General features: G+C 34.1%; 2 protein-coding genes across 2 annotated transcripts; both read right to left on the bottom strand.

Annotated features, from left to right (window-relative positions):
- Positions 1 to 5,932: 5,932 nt before the first annotated feature.
- Positions 5,933 to 8,798, bottom strand: LOC131859500 (uncharacterized). The gene is made up of 4 exons (XM_059213323.1): positions 8,555 to 8,798; positions 7,963 to 8,467; positions 7,316 to 7,875; positions 5,933 to 7,015 (listed from the first exon to the last, which is right to left on the bottom strand). The coding sequence occupies exons 2-4, from the start codon at positions 8,063 to 8,065 to the stop codon at positions 6,446 to 6,448; spliced, it is 1,233 nt and encodes a 410-aa protein (XP_059069306.1). The 5' UTR covers positions 8,066 to 8,467; positions 8,555 to 8,798; the 3' UTR covers positions 5,933 to 6,445.
- Positions 8,100 to 9,002, bottom strand: LOC131859211 (uncharacterized). The gene is made up of 3 exons (XM_059212781.1): positions 8,955 to 9,002; positions 8,555 to 8,747; positions 8,100 to 8,467 (listed from the first exon to the last, which is right to left on the bottom strand). Exons 1-3 carry the CDS (start codon positions 9,000 to 9,002, stop codon positions 8,100 to 8,102), a joined length of 609 nt encoding a protein of 202 aa, XP_059068764.1.
- Between the last annotated feature and the right edge of the window lie 8,602 nt (positions 9,003 to 17,604).

Raw genomic sequence — 17,604 nt, 5'->3', positions numbered from 1 at the left:
TACAGCTATGCCAAGGATCAAACTTTCCAAGCAATGTAACCATGAAATGACATAAATGTCTATAGGAGAATATCACATGCATTTAGAACATTTGACACTAATGTCAAAAATGCCTTAGAGTTAACACTCCATTCATTACCCATTGTTTTTGCAACTCTTTCCACCATAATAATGCAGCATGCCCTTTCAACTTTTCTTGAGCTAACTTTACCCTTACTAGATCTCTGATTTCCTCCACTTCAAAGTATTCTTCTAGCTCATCTATCCAATCAATCAACTGATCTGGATTTAATGTTCCAAAAATTTTGCCACTTCCATTTTGTTAGTTTTTGTGATTATCGATAGAATCCTCAAAAATATTTCTTCTCCGGGATCTATAGGTTGCTCTTCTTCTTTTTCGTGTTCTTTTTCTTCCAATTCACTTCCTTCATCACTTACATGTCCTCTTTCATTTCTAGAAGTTGATCTCACCTCATTTCTAATATCAGTTCGTATCATCTCTCGAAATCACTCCAACACCTCCTCAATTTTGGACATCCCTCTTCGAGGTAGCATCTCTATTACTCTTTTAATTACGGCTTCAAGCTCTCACTAGTCAAGACTTCTTTCTTCCACCTACAACAACCCACATGAGCTTCTTCACAACCGTTTCACACTTCCATAGGTCCTAGTGTATCCTCTACATGCTCAAGACAACAAGCTCTGATACCATTTCATACAAAAATCTTCCCCTGCCTTACAATTTTAAAACTCAACACTCAAAACACAAATGCAGAAATAGAGATTGTTTGTTTATAGATGGAAATAAGGAAATACACTTCTATTTACATCCAATTCAATTAGTATAAATTTCAATTACAACAAAGGTTTTTGCCTAGGCTTTTCTCAATGCACGTTCATTGCTTACACACTCCTCTCATTCCATAGCCCACCAGTTCCCCCTATCAAAGCGCAATCCTTTCTCCCCTTTTATCCATAATATCCACTAGCTAATTTATATCGCATTCAAAGAAATGCGATATGTTTTCTATTGCTTCCTCTTAACCGATGTCTTTCCAAATTCGCCTGGCTCGATCTTCCTAGATATCAATATATCTTTCGGTCGCTTTGGTTACATTGCCTATGTTGACTCACCACACCTTTTCTCTTATTCACTGTTTATGCTTGGAATTGAAATTTAATCAGCTGCTACAAGAATTTTGTACAGGCTGCAAGGTGGTTGGAAAAATTCAAGGTATTTGGCCTTACACGTGCAAAATTAGATTTGCTTGAAGTTTCTAAAGCTTTATCAACAAATCTATTTTGTGCATCGTCTCCAATCATCGTCATCCATGAGAGTTTATTTCGATGAAGCATTTTGTCAAATAGTTCACGGATGTGAGTTTTCTACGACATTGAATGAAGGAAAATTATGTACAAGCCATTTTCTGTAAACATACTCCTCTTCCTTTATACTTTCCCTTTCACCTTCTACAGTCATTATTGTTATCGAGAGATACAAACTTTGCAAAATTGACTAGAGTGAAGCCTGACCAAGCACACCAAAACTAAAATCAGGAAATAAACTGGAAATATTTTTCTTTTTTGGTTGGTGTTGATTGCAAATAAACCTGGGTGCTCCTGCACTAGCCATGGTTTAAAATGGATTGTCATCTGATGTCATTGACGGGGGCATGACAAGTAAACCAAAGATGATACACTACCAATTCTATCTTTGGATAGGATCCTCTACCTTAATTTTAGCTGCCCTACCTTTATAATGGTTAGGGTTAGATTTGGGTTTGCTCTTGCTTTCTCCACCCTTCTATTATATACGAGCCTTGGAAAAATTAAAATGATGGACTCCATGCAAGGGAACTTTATAATGGCCCCTAACCTAATGATTGGTGTCCTATTTCTCTACCCTTAAGAAAATGAGTATGTTGCCAATATAATAAGTATCGTGAGAATAAATTAATTTATATAGACATAACCAAACTAACTTTTTATTCTAGTTTGATAGGCTAAACTTGTTATAATTGGTTGGTGATTCACTTATATTGATGCTATCAAAGTCACATGTTAATAACCAAGTTGATAAAAATAAGCAGAAAAAAACAGTCTTGATTGAATTGCGAAGAATCCAAGAATCCAAGAAGATTTTCATGCAGACATTGACTCTTTCCTCTTCCAAGCTTTTGGACAAGGATTTTACTATAGCCTCCTCCCTTGCCCTCACTTTTGGTGAGGCACCTGGTGCTTCCCTTATGATTGTTCTACTTCAATCTCACCCTCCTTCCCCATATGATAAAGATTGAAAGGATGATGACCTGATCGTTGAGGGGTTCTAAGGAACTATCTTCCTTTATCTTGTAGCATAGCATATGTGCATGTTTGTGTTCCCCCATGCTTTCTTTACAAGTGTGTTCCCTCCTAGAGTACCCAAGTTATTTTGTCAGTGCTAGGAAATGGGAGGTTAATTGTCTTTATCTATTATGTTCTCCTAGAGGACCCAAGTTACTCTGTAGGTTCTTGAATACATGAAATTTCTATCATAAAACTTCTTCTATTTATTATCTATTTCCTCTATCTTTCGTATCTTTCTTTTTGACATTAGAGGGCAATGTAAAGCATTGGGGGCATTTAGGCCCTTTTCAATGTTGACCCAAATTTTTTATTTTCTCTTTCTCTTCATATTCTCTTCTTCAAATCCAAGAACTTTAGCATTATAATGAGACACCGATCTATAGTTATATTACAGATTTTATTTCTTTGCTATGGGTTTTGAAGCCAAATAATCAAACCCCTTGTGTTATTTCATCTTTGTTGATGTTGTGGTCTTATGTGTCATCTGTCGAAGATGACATTCCACGAAAAAAACTCACCATGTTGACGTGCCACAACATTTATTCTCCTTAGAATGACATGCCTTTCATGCATACCATTCTAAGGGGTGGCTATCATATCTGCATAATCTATATTTCTATTTGTATAGCTCAGCATTCTTGTTTGCCTTGGTGGGGACCAAACCAGTTTATCTATTTTATTTATCTTACCGCCTTTTGTGGGGGCCAATCCATTGCTTATGAAATCAATCTTTGATTCCCCAATCACATGACTATATATCATTTTTCTATTCATTCCAACCAAATCTAGCCCAGTCTCATGAATATTTAGCATTTTTTTATTCATTACGGTGAAGTCTCGCCCTATCATAGTCCTATCTATCATAACACAACTTTATATCCATACCAATGAAATCTTATACATTGTTACCCTATTGTATGGCTATCTAGCATAACACAACTTGCTACCCATATCGACACTATCTCTTTTATCATGGTAGCTACTATTAATTATCTTTCATAATAGGGGTTTTCCTCTATTAAGTGAAGTTTGTTTCTAATACGTTATCTTATCTATCTCATCTATTCAATGTTTAATCGCTTTTTCATCTAATATGTTGGACTTTAGACAACATGTTTGTCATGACATAGCTTAGCAAAATCTATCTCAATCTCAATTTTATCTAGCTAGGGGTAACTTCATCAAATCAGCCAATTTTTCTTCATCTTCACAAATATTGATATCATCTCTACTTTAGCTTTGCATTTCTTGACAAAGATATGCTCGCTAAAGTGGGGACAAAATGTAACATTGTAAATTGCACCTCGTATAATTCCACATTACATAAGCATCTTCACTACAAGAAAATTAGGAATACTCATTTCTTATTTACCCTTTTGTCCACATGGATTGACTTGTCATATTACAACTTGTATTTTATCGAGCATATTGACCAGTTGACTTATGGACTCTAGTGCACTGTGGAGATGTCTTTGTGCCGTGCTAGCATCCTCCAAATTTGTCAATCTGTAGGTGGTATTTTTAGCATTATGCCTATGCCCAGAAGAATTTCTAATGCCTCTGTCCTCAGCCATTGATGTTATGAATCACTTTGGAGGCTATCTCTCATGCATTTTTGTAATGGAAAAGGATTCTTGATCATTTTGGAGAAGTAACTTGAGCTCTTGGCGTCCATTATCCTTATCATACATAGATTATCTAGCATTTCAAGACCACCATTGTTGCACCTTATTAGAGAACCTGTGGTGTCGTCTTCACAAGTGTTGGAGGGGAGTTCAATATCTTTCTTAGTTCATTTGCATATCTATTGTCTTAATTGTCCATTTCTTATCTTTATCATTTTATTTCCTATCGTTGCTACAATTTGGGTTGTCCATGGAGGTGGAAATATCGAAACCAAGGTCTGACAAAGACATGCCTCTAAACACAGCCCCCAACATTTTCCCTCTTTGTTTGTGTGCAGGTTTGTGATCAAAGAGGAGAACTCATCTTATTGGAGGCTTCATTCATGGACCAATTGTAAGCTTTTCCTATCCTTCTCTCACTTCCTTTTAGTGTCATGCATTCTGTATTATTTATCTTAGTTTATCATTTACATCATTTTCTTAGTAATATAGTCAAATCTATCATTTTTTGTATCATCTCTATACTCTGTCAGTGCAGGATGACAATGGGCCACACTACTATCCTAGTTCCACACACTTGTCCTCAAGACAGAGACTTGGCAGGATCGTCTGAGAGCTTTGTTTACTGGTCATTTATCCTCTTTTGTACTTAGCATCCCTTGGCTAACCTTTAGCGCTAGCTTAAGTGAGGTAGAGTGAAGGTAGGTTTTCCCCTTGAGGGTGACAAATATCATCCTCTACAAGTTGCTTCTACCTTTTCTTATGCTAGTCAATAGTGGAGGTGAGGCCATTGCTACTAGTGTAGGCTATATCACACAATGAGGTTTGTTGGTGAGTACTCCAGTAAAATTCTAAAAAAAACCTTTTGAAAACATTAGATATGAGGTTTTAAAGTTAGCATTTTAAAAATTTAATTGATTTTAGAGAGCTACAGAGTGTTTGCACTAGAAATTGTATGATCATATGGGTGAGCATACAACATTGATGGCAAAGGACCAATTTTTTATGACCAATCTTAGGATTCTTAGACTTTGTGGATATGATGGCTGATTTATTTTGACTCAAAATATTTTAAAATTATAGTTATTTTTTGACTTAACATCAAACTTGCAAACTTTAATCCCTTGGGGATATAGCCTCAAATTTTTAATTTAGACAAAATAAAGAGAAAAAATAATCTTGTTGGACACTCTAAACTTAATAGGAAGCTCATATTTGCATTAACAAACTTCAAATGATTCTACCATATGAAACCACAAAGAGGAACCTCGAATCTAATATTTCTATCAAGTTTTTCTAATTTTTTAGATCACCATTTGATGCAAGAGAAGATCATACTCAACTTTCCAAGATTCGCCAAAATTTGCAACCTAGATCTCTTAATTATGACTAACAAGAAGAAATTCCACAACCTTTCATACTAGATAAGAGTCGGTATGTAATTCTCTATATTATGCAAGATTTCGCTAATGATTGTAGACACCCGAGATTTGGAAATTTCGATGAAAAAATAAGAGAGATCAAGTATAAGACAATAATGATGTTTTATGAAAGGATGTAAATTATAAATTACTTACAATTAACTGATTGATTGAGATTACAAAGGGAACTCCTTATTTATATGGACCAAGGTAGGACATATGATTGCATAATATTATGGTGTGTCCTTTAATCATATGACTTGAAATATAATAAATATTCTATCTATATCTTAAATAAACCTAAGTAACTAATGTGAATGAAACCTAAATGATAAAGTAGCTAGAAAAAATATCCCTTTCATGCCAACACTCTTATATCCAATATTATGATTGAACTCCATAAAACTTAACACAAATAACTTAAATGTAAAATATAATATTCTTCATGGTAAGAATAGGGTTGGTAGAGATGATGTAACGCCATTGAATAGTATAATCTAGGTATTTATATTTTGCAATATTTTATCCAGTAATAAAAAAGTGAAACCCCTTCCCTCACCGATACATTAAAAAACACGGATAATGCTGATTTTAATAATTAAACATCATTACATTATGCATAACAAAGATTTATTAAGGTTACATGCCCACAAATAATCACACCCTATAGAGGAGTACGGCGATCGTTGCAATGTAATGGAGAGAGTAAACAGTGAAGGTTGTACGGCAAGAAATAAACAGATTGTTGAGCTACAAGGATGAAGGTCAGGAACGTATCGGAACGATTGCATTATGGGAAGTTTCATCAACATCTCCTTCGACTGCATTATGGGAAGCTTCTTCTAGTGAGCGAATAATCTTGAGAACCCCAAAACTTTCTGCTCTTTCCCATACACCTTCAACAATACTATCCAGTAGACGAGGTACACCGCACAAACGGTGGAATCTAGCTCGCCCCACTGCAAAAATTACCGATTGATGGATAAATGCAATAGTAACACAGAATTCGATGAATAAGAGAATACCCAAAATCACCCAAGCGAGGATCGGGTCTTAATGTGCCAATATCGTGTGCACTGCAGCCATAAAACCGCAAGAATTGAATCCAAAGCTGAGGCAGGTCAACAAAGCACTGACGCTCATGAACAACATCTTGTCCTCTGTGGTAAGCTCTGAAGCCATTTCCCACATTATACAAACGAAGAGAGATAGAAAGAAGGCTATGCAGTCGAAAATAATAAAGAGCTTAAACATATAATAGCCTAGGAGAATAGGGGCCCCTTGGTTCCCATCCTTAGAATCCTGGTCCGAGCCACCTGGAACTGTGAACGCAGCCGTAAATGTCATGGTGGCCAATAATGCTGCCACCACCAGTTCAGTATTGCGTCTGTCATCGAAGGTTTTGTTAACCATATCCGTGGCTCTCTTGTGCTTTTCTTTGCTCACCTCTGGCGCACAGTACATGAATGGCTTGGGACTGGGTTTATAATCTGTGAGCTTTCTTATAATCCTGAAAGACTCGTAGTACTCCGTGACTTCTCTTGCAACATCCAGAGGTGTTTTTCCCTCACTATTGAGAGCATGCTTGTTCACCCCAGGCACCCTTAGTAGCGTATCCACAATCTACGCCCAAACAAAAAGATATCATTAAATGAGAACCAGGCTAATTTACTTCCTAATGATAAATAAAAACGGTTGACTGGCCCAACTGATAATCTAAAATTCATGTATAACTTGGAAAGCTTGTGCTTCTGGGAACTGAAAAAAGGAAATACGAGTACTGATTCTACAAAGAAACTTAATACCCACTCACTAAAATTTAATGATATATTTATCTAGTTTTTGAAATAGTATATGTCCTATTAAGAAACCGCCTGGTATAATATTAGCTTTCTAGTTTAAAATCCAAAACAGAAAACTTACAGGCTCACTTTTGTTCCTTGCTGCAATGTGTAAGGGCGTATCTCCTTGAACAATTGCCTGGCTGTTAGGCTGGCCATTAAGGTCCGACAACTCCACCTTTTTAAATGAGAAATCAACAGAAACCTTCATATCACGATTACCTTCATTATCAGCTCGCTTTATGCCAGGGACTTCAGCACGTTGGTTGATAAGCTCTCTGAGAATTCCACTGTTTTTTATAACTACACTTTTTTTAATTAAAAATCCAACAATATTGGCTCGGTTAAGATTCACAGCAAGATGCAAAATTTTGACATCTTTACATAATTTTTGGACGGCCTCCGGTTCATGATCTATCAACTTCTTCACAACATCCAGGGATCCAAACTTTACAGCCACGCATAGCGGAGTTTCTCCCCTGTTATTTTTCACGCTCAAGTCAGCCTTACAATCAGCCTTACCATCTAACAATAATGTCACCAGATCTAGACGATATTTCCAGACAGCTAAATGCAAGGCCGTGTCGCCTCGATTGTCCATCTCGTTGATGAATTGTCGCAGTTTAAATTTTTTTAACAAATCTGCATTTCATGAATGGAATAGTTTAGCGCGGAAAACAAGTAACTAAAGCTTGAAATTTAAAAAACTAACTGCGAGAAGATAACAACCTGGACTTCCTGCAAGTACTGCAAGATGTAAACATGTTCTTCCCTCTGGCGTCCTCTTACTAACTAGTCTAGTGGGATCGAAAACTCTGAGTGCGAGCAGCATTTTGGCTTGGGCTATATCACCACTTTCACAGGCTTCAAAGAAGGCCGTTTCTGTTTTTTATAACTACACTTTTTTTAATTAAAAATCCAACAATATTGGCTCGGTTAAGATTCACAGCAAGATGCAAAATTTTGACATCTTTACATAATTTTTGGACGGCCTCCGGTTCATGATCTATCAACTTCTTCACAACATCCAGGGATCCAAACTTTACAGCCACGCATAGCGGAGTTTCTCCCCTGTTATTTTTCACGCTCAAGTCAGCCTTACAATCAGCCTTACCATCTAACAATAATGTCACCAGATCTAGACGATATTTCCAGACAGCTAAATGCAAGGCCGTGTCGCCTCGATTGTCCATCTCGTTGATGAATTGTCGCAGTTTAAATTTTTTTAACAAATCTGCATTTCATGAATGGAATAGTTTAGCGCGGAAAACAAGTAACTAAAGCTTGAAATTTAAAAAACTAACTGCGAGAAGATAACAACCTGGACTTCCTGCAAGTACTGCAAGATGTAAACATGTTCTTCCCTCTGGCGTCCTCTTACTAACTAGTCTAGTGGGATCGAAAACTCTGAGTGCGAGCAGCATTTTGGCTTGGGCTATATCACCACTTTCACAGGCTTCAAAGAAGGCCGTTTCAATAGATGCGCTCTCCATATTAGAAAGCCTTTCGACACGCTGCAATTCAAGGCAATTCAACAAGAGTGTAGAACTCCCTTAGCCACTGGCTGTGCTGCTTTTCCTTTGCTTCTCCTCCATTTAAAAGGTGCTTTCAGTAACACTCAAAGCGGTGATTCATTGCAACATTAAATTATATGTTGATGATTTCCAATGTTTAGGTTGCTTACACGGCAGCATATATTGTAAATTAACTAACGAACGTACATTCTCAATGCCGTACTGTTCATCCAGCTTGCTCGATGGAGATTTCATGAAAAAATTCCAGTTTTTATTTATTGTTTACGGTAAAATGGGCATGTAGTTTGCTGGATAGATGTTGTCGAAAAGAAGTCTAACATGAAAATGTCTGTGCAGGCACCAAAAGGGCCTGTTAAGGGACTGTCACACCATTCTATGCTGGATGATAGATACTTTTTGAGTTTTGGTTAGTTGTCATTCTCTCTAGTGTTGTAGTTGTGGAGCCTTTAAATCAATTCATTTCAATGCAATGCCACGATTCTCCAACCCATGGGCCACGAGATGCTCAAGCTCTATCCATGAGCTGCGCGTGGTAAGCTGATTTTTACAATTCTATTGCACAATCCACCACTAATACTCGTAGTAAGATGATTTGTTCAGTGTCATTGCCCAACGCAAAAACAGAAGATCACATTGCTGAACGAATTAATAATATAAGGAATCTATTAGGACATTAGATAATACTTTTACTTATATATTGTTCAATAATCATAATAAATATTTGATTATATCATTAATGTTGTTATTATGTTTTCTAAACAATATTTTTATTATATTAATTATAGTTGGAATAAACATCTTTTGAAAAATAATAATACTTAATAATAAGAATACATAAATCATAAGTTTTTATGATTAATTTATAAAAATCATATTAAAGTTATGTGGATCTTTGGTTAGTTATATATCTTTATAAGTTTCAAAAATAAAATAAAAAATAACTACAAAATCTTGTTGTTACAACGTTCTAGTGTAAAATTAATAGGAATAATTAAACCCTTTTCTAAATTTAGTACTTTCGTTAATCTAAAAATTGGCAAGAAAAAATGTATTGCGTATATACATATGCATATATATACATATACATATTCACGTATACACACACACATACACATATACATACACATATACATATACATACATGCATACATACATACATACATATATAGAAGTTTTGGGTGTTTCCTTTTCATTTTGTATTTTTTTCAATATTTTGATTGCTGTATTTTCTTGTTGTGTTTGAAACAAATTTAAATTTTGATTTATTTATAGAGTTATATATTTTTATATTTATTTATTTACTTGTTTATTTTTTTTGTTTATTCATAGGTGCTCTTTAGTTATTTTTCTTTGATTTTTTTAATTTTAACTTGTTTGTTCTTTCACTTTTTTGTAGTTTTTTATTTTTTAGATTTTTTGGGGTAGCATTTCTTTTGGTCTTATTTCCATATTAGGGAGGTTTTATGTTGTTTTTTCTTTCCTTATGTTCCTTATGATGGTTCAAAATTTCTCACACAATCAAACCTAGAAACTGCATACAAGATTTGAATGGATTGTGGAAATCTTATAGCTTTGAAAAACATATTAGTTGATTGAACAATAATATATTCAATCCAAACAAAAACTTGTTCCATTCGTTTACTGAAAATTTCATCTTAATTTTTCCTACAACATGTGAACGTCAAAGACTTGGGAATACATTACATCGATCAATAAAACCCAATCCCTATAAAAAAAAATATACATAAAACCTTATTAGAAAAACATCCACCCAAATTCTAATTAATTGGTGATATTTTTTCATAAGCGACATCAATGTAATTAGAAAACATAAGAGACTAATACATAATTAGGGTAAAGAAAAATTTAAATTCACTAAAAGGTGTGCTTCTAGATAGAGTTTATCAACATACCCATTGCACCATAAGTGATGAATTGTTCTAATAAGATATATTTCTCATTAATTTTAGTTCAAAACTATATTTATTCAAGAATGAAATGATTATTTCATTTGATAAAATTACCATTTGTAAAGGGATGTGAAAGATGACAACATGAAGGTTTGCGCTTATGTCATGGTTCTATGCATTTGTATAGGTTTGGAAGATGTATTGTGATATCTTTTAGCCCTAATTAAACCTTTCATTGATCTACAACAAGCTATCCCTCTTGGCTTATGTGTTTTGTGGTTGACTCGTGTGATGCTACATGTTTTATCTATATGCTTCTTTGAGACTGACCTAATCAGTATTTTGAAAGTTTTTAGAGGAAATAGATTAAAGATTGATCATAGCAAATGATGTGTGGTTAAGTGTTATTATGGAAATGTGTGAAGAAACCACTAATGCATACTAGAGGTAGTGAGTTGAAGGTTGCTAAATTTGAATACACCTAGAAGTGTGCTTGAGGTAGTGAGCCGAAAGTAGCTAATGTGTTCTTATAGAGTTATTGTGGTGGAATTAAATCAATTATTCATGTTGATCTAAGGTTGAATCATTATTTTGTAAGTGTTATGATTACAAGGGAGTATTGAAAGTTTTCTTTAGTTGTAGACATAAAAATTATGATTCAAGGAGTTGTAGCTTCCTTGGGTTGTAGCCCTACAATAAAGTTGTAAGTGTGTTTATATTATTGTGAGGTTGGATTTGGACAATAGATCCAAGAATATTGATCACTATGGTTTTTATTTTGTTGGGTTTTCCATGTAAATCATGTGCCTATTATGCAACTATGATATGTTGTGTTTCATTATTGTTGATCTAATTTTAATAAGGTTTTTTAGTTTATGCCAAAGGGTTTAAGTTTGATTAAATAATGATTGACCCTCCTCTTAGTATTCTAGTATATTTAACATATGGTATTCTTTAGTCCATTGTCAAAGGATGGGGACAAGATGAGAGCGGAAGGGGATTTAGGATATTCCTCCACAACAACCCCATTACTGACCATAGGAACTCTCGTAGGAGAATTTGAAATGATATCGGCTGAGAGGAAAGCAAAGAACTACTCCAAAAAACTAATTGCAGGAAGATAATGACCTTTATTAACCACCCCCAATATAGAATCCTTATAAATCAAAAGAGGTGAAGAGAGGGGGTAACAACCACATAGAGCTCTAGCTCAAAAGGAACCATCTTCAATATCAAGAGAGGACATATAGATCTGCACTTCAAAGTATTCTTCCAGCTCATCTATCCAATCAATCAACTGATCTGGATTTAATGTTCTAAAAAAGTTTGCCACTTCCATTTTGTTAGTTTTTGTGATTATCGAAAGAATCCTCAAAAATATTTCTTCTCCAGGATCTATAGGTTGTTCTTCTTCTTTTTCGTGTTCTTTTTCTTCCAATTCACTTCCTTCATCACTTACATGTCCTCTTTCATTTCCCGAATCTGATCTCGCCTCATTTCTGATATCATTTCGTATCATCTCCCGAAATCACTCCAACACCTCCTCAATTCTGGGCATCCCTCTTCGAGGTAGCATCTCTATTACTCTTATAATTATGGCTTCAAGCTCTCACTGGTCAATACTTCTTTCTTCCACCTACAACAACCCACACGTGCTTCTTCACAACTGTTTCACACTTCCACGGGTCCTGGTGTATCCTCTACACGCTCTGGACAACAAGCTCTGATACCATTTGATGCAAGAAGGAAAAAAAGCTTCCCCTACCTTCCAATTTTCAAAACTCAACACTCAAAACATAACTGCAGAAATAGAGACTGTCTGTTTATAGATGGAAATAAAGAAATACACTTCTATTTACATCCAATTCAATTAGTATAAATTTCAATTACAACAAAGGTTTTTACGTAGGCTTTTCTCAATGCACGTTCATTGCTTACACACTCCTCTCATTCCATAGCCCACCAATTCCCCCTATCAAAATGCAGTGCTTTCTCCCCTTTTATCCATAATATCCACTGGCTAATTTATATCGCATTCAAAAAAAAATGTGATATGTTTTCTATTGCTTCCTCTTAACCTATGTCTTTCCAAATTCCCTTGGCTCGATCTTCCAAGATATCATTATATCTTTAGCTCACTTTGGTTACATTGCCCATGCTGTCTCACCGCACCTTTTCTCTTATTCCCTGTTTATGCTTGGAATTGAAATTTAATTGGCTGCTACAAGAATTTGGTACAGGCTGCAAGGTGGTTGGGAAAATTCAGGGTATTTGGCCTTACACCTACCAATTAGATTTGCTTGAAGTTTCTAAAGCTTTATCAACCAATCTATTTTGTGCATCGTCTCCAATCATTGTCATCCATGAGAGCTTATTTCGATGAAGCATTGTGTCAAATAGTTCATGGATGTGAGTTCGCTATGACATTGAATGAAGGAAAATTATGTACAAGCCATCTTCTGCAAACATACTCCTCTTCATCTATACTTTCCCTTTCAACTTCTACAGTCATCATTGTTATGGAGAGATACAAACTTTGCAAAATTGACTAGAGTGAAGCTTGACCAAGCACACCAAAACTAAAATCAGGATATAAACTGGAAATATTTTTCTTTTTTGGTTGGTGTTGATTGCAAATAAACCCGGGTGATCCTGCACCAACCATGGTTTAAAAGGGATTGTGATCTGATGTCATTGACGGGGGCATGACAAGTATACCAAAGATGATACACTACCAATTCTATCTTTGGATGGGATCCTTTACCTTAATTTTAGTTGCCCTACCTTTATAATAGTTAGGGTTAGATTTGGGTTTGATCTTTCTTTCTCCACCCTACTATTATATACGGGCCTTGGAAAAATTAAAATGATGGACTCCATGCAAGGGAACTTTATAATGGCCCCTAACCTAATGATTGGTCTCCTATTTCTCTACCCCTAAGAAAATGAGTATGTTGCCAATATAATAAGTATCATGAGAATTAATTCATTTATATCAACATAACCAAACTAACTTTTAATTCTAGTTTTATAGGCTGAACTTGTTATAATTGGTTGGTGATTCATTTATATTGATGCTATCAAAGTCACATGTTAATAACCAAGTTGATAAAAATAACTAGAAAAAAATAGTCTTGATTGAATTGCGAATAATCCAAGAAGATTTACTATATAGAAAATAGACATGTATTGAGAATATTTTAGGTGATAATAATAGAAGGGTAAAATTGAAATTCAACTCAACATGGAAGGAAAAATTTAAAAGAATATCAATTTTTTTTTCTAAAGTTTAAACACTCAAACATGTCAAAATCAAGATGGATAAGAGTCCTAAGAACAAATAGGAAGTATTGATTAAAAACGCAACACCATGTAGGATTTTAAATTTATAAGAATCATAGCAACATTTATAGATGGAGTGATTTTGAATTGAGTTGAGTGGCCCAGAATGAGATGGTTCTAAGTTGCCCACATAATTAGGACAGTATTATAGAGCAGTTGCAAATTACTTTTAGTAATGTGTTGATTGCTAAAATGAATTTACAATGAGTTTATGAGGAGTATATATATGTGAATTGTTAGTGATGATCACAAGCATTTCCACAATGCTTGCGGAGGTAAAATTTGTCTTACTTGTTGCAAGGAAGTTCAAGTATTAATGTAATGATGTTATAGTATTGTTGAACTCTCCCTAGCTGTTGTGAAGGGTATACTTGCCTACCAAAGATAGCAGTGCTACTAATGAAGATGGAATTTGTCTTCGAAGGGTTATTATGCTCTGAAAAGCATTTATTGTTGTTGAAGATCATCTAAGCTACACAACTAATTTTCGTTCCTCCTCTATTGATGTAGGGAGGCATGTGATGTTGTTGAAATTTGTTTGATTAGAAAAGCGTTGTAGGAAGGTATTCTTGGATTTTCAAGCACACATGTTGCCACTAAAGCAACCTCATCATTGTCAAGGTGCATGATGGTTGGAAAATGTGGTTTTTCTTGTTAATCAGTTGTTGATTGGAAAAGGTTGCATCTGTTGGTTTTCTTGGTTGCATGGGTAGAAAAGGGTGATAAATATCAAATGGAATGGATTTATTTTAGGACAACTGTTTGTGTAAGACTGTGGTTGCAATTTAAATATGATTTAAATGCAAAAAAAATGTTAAAAATTTCAGTCAATGAATTTTTAAAAAGATAGGATATTTTGGCACAAAAAATCGGGTATAATGAGGATTTTTTGGATCTTTTTGCTTCTCATCCAATGAAGAAAATGAAATCAAATGCAATTGAAACAAAGTGCAAACTGAAATCCAATTGCACCCACCTCATGTAGCCTCCATTGTTCTTCTTAACATTATAAAAAATAATCTTAGATTTTATTCAATGTGCACTAATGCAAAATCAAAGGATCAAAGTGATGCGACGGTAAATCAAAAAAGTTATTTAAGATGTGGTTGCCCAAAAGTGAGAGAAGAGATTTGAATTTATAGAGGATTTGAATGAGATGAAGGGCCAAGATCAATTCATATTTTAGGAGATCAATGGATAGGATCACGCATGCGCGCATGCGCGAGAGAGAGAGAGAGAGAGAGAGAGAGAGAGAGAGAGAGAGAGAGAGAGAGAGAGAGAGAGAGAGAGAGAGAGAGAGAGAGAGAGAGACACACACACACACACACACACACACACACACACACACACACACACACACGTGAGTTAGGTAGGTAAAGTGGAAGAGTTAATTGAGAAAAGAAACATGTAAGTTGAGTGGAGAAAAATTTGGTAAGTGGAGTGATAAGTGGGTTTTATATTATTTATTCACCTACTCATGAGAGGATATTTAAATTAACTAAAAAATCATTTAATTAGGAATAATATAGAAAAGGGATTAAATAATTAAAATAATTATTTAATCTTAGAGGAATAATTAGTTAGGAAGATTGGACTATGAAGGTTTTAATTAAATAATATCAAATTATTTAATCAAGGATTTTAGGAAAAACAATAATTAAATAATTATAAATCATTTAATTATTGGGAATGAAGAAGAGGATTTTTTTTTTTGATAAATAATGGGCCATTGGCCAAATAATTTTATTATCTTTTAAATAAAATTACAACCCGATTCAGTGTGGGCACGGGTAGGAAAGAACCGAGTAAAGAAAACCTCTGATCTTGCCCAAGGAATACAATCGAACGTACACCTATATCTAAATTATAATTAGTCAGACTTTAAAACTTAATAAAATGAAAAATATTCAACATATCACTATCAAACCAGTTGCATGCCCTGGGTATTGACGTTACAAACCAAAATTCAAAAGAATTAAGTTTTTAGATCATTAATAGAAAAAAAAGTTATGCATTTTTGGATGCACGTCACTCTTTAAAAAAATTGTTTGTTGTTAAAAACTACTTTTTGAGGGATATGGAAAAATCAATAAAAATTTATTCAAAAAAATTTGAAAAATATATATTTAAAATCTACAAACAAGATGTTACAAATCACTAGTTTTCATGATTTTCAAATTCTCAATGGTTTAAAAGCTACAGCTGTCAGAAAGTGGAGGTTTTTTTCAAAATGTTCATTTAAGTGTCAAAGTTGGTCAAAAAGTGAGAACTAGTAAATTGTGAGTTCACTTAATAGGCATAACAACTTACTCCGAAGGACAGGAATAAAAGACATAACTATATATATATATATATATATATATATACATATATATATATATATATATATATATATATATATATATGTATATATATATATATATATATATGTATATATATATATATATATATGTATATATATATATATATATGTATATATATATATATATGTACATATACATGTACATATATGCATATATGTACATATGTATATAAATATACACATATATATGTATATATATAAACATATATATAAATATATATATATATATATTTATATATTTATGTATATATACATATATATATATATACACATATATATATATGTATATATACGTGTATATATATATATATATATCTATATATTTATATATATACATACATATATATATATATATTTATGTATATTTATATATACATACATATATATATGTGTGTGTATTTATATACATATATATATATATTGTGTAGGGGAAAAAGTGACACTAAGCAAACATGTCCTAATCTCACTTTCAATCACACACTTGTGGAATACGAAAGAGCCTAGAGGTATCACACAATTGGCTACTTCTTTTTGTGGAAGAGAGAGCCACGGGCTACCTATTAGGATTTCTATTCCTTTGTTGCAAATGATAGATAGAATGATGCAACTTCAACTATTAACCCTAAAGTGTAAGTATGAACTAGTAACTTTGAGCACAAGATTGTAGAATTGAGATTTAATGATGAACAATTGTAAGGATAAGAGGAGAAATGTAAATGTGTACCTTGAATGGATTTGATTCTACAAGATCTACCGCTGAAGCTGAAAGCTTGAAATACTGAAGCTGCTACCTCTGAAACTGCCAAAATTCACTGAAACGTGTAATAACCCACCCTAGATTGATCCAACAAAAATTGAGTATATATATTTTTTTTTCTTTATTATGTTTTATTCAATTGCATACTCTGGGCATCCATCCAAATAGGATTGGGCATTCATCCATTCGGGATGAGCTCCTAACCATACGGGTTAGGCAATTGTCCATACGGGACGTAAATTTCATCTATCCAATACGGGATAGGCATCTACCCATACGGGGTAGGCATCCATCCAAACGGGATAGGAGATGCTCTGGCCAGAGACTTAGACTCATCGGGACCATTCGGGTCCTGAGCCACTCACTAAGTACTACATTCTTCTAACAAGAATGCACCGAGGTCGCCGTTCTTAGGAGTAATAAGAAAATAATACAAGCTTGAATTCCGCCTCGGAATTTGGCTTA

This window comes from Cryptomeria japonica, chromosome 10 (assembly GCF_030272615.1).
Source record: "Cryptomeria japonica chromosome 10, Sugi_1.0, whole genome shotgun sequence".
Lineage (NCBI taxonomy): Eukaryota > Viridiplantae > Streptophyta > Pinopsida > Cupressales > Cupressaceae > Cryptomeria > Cryptomeria japonica.
The sequence above is the reverse complement of the archived record's forward strand: the minus strand, read 5'-3'. Positions and strand labels throughout refer to the sequence as shown.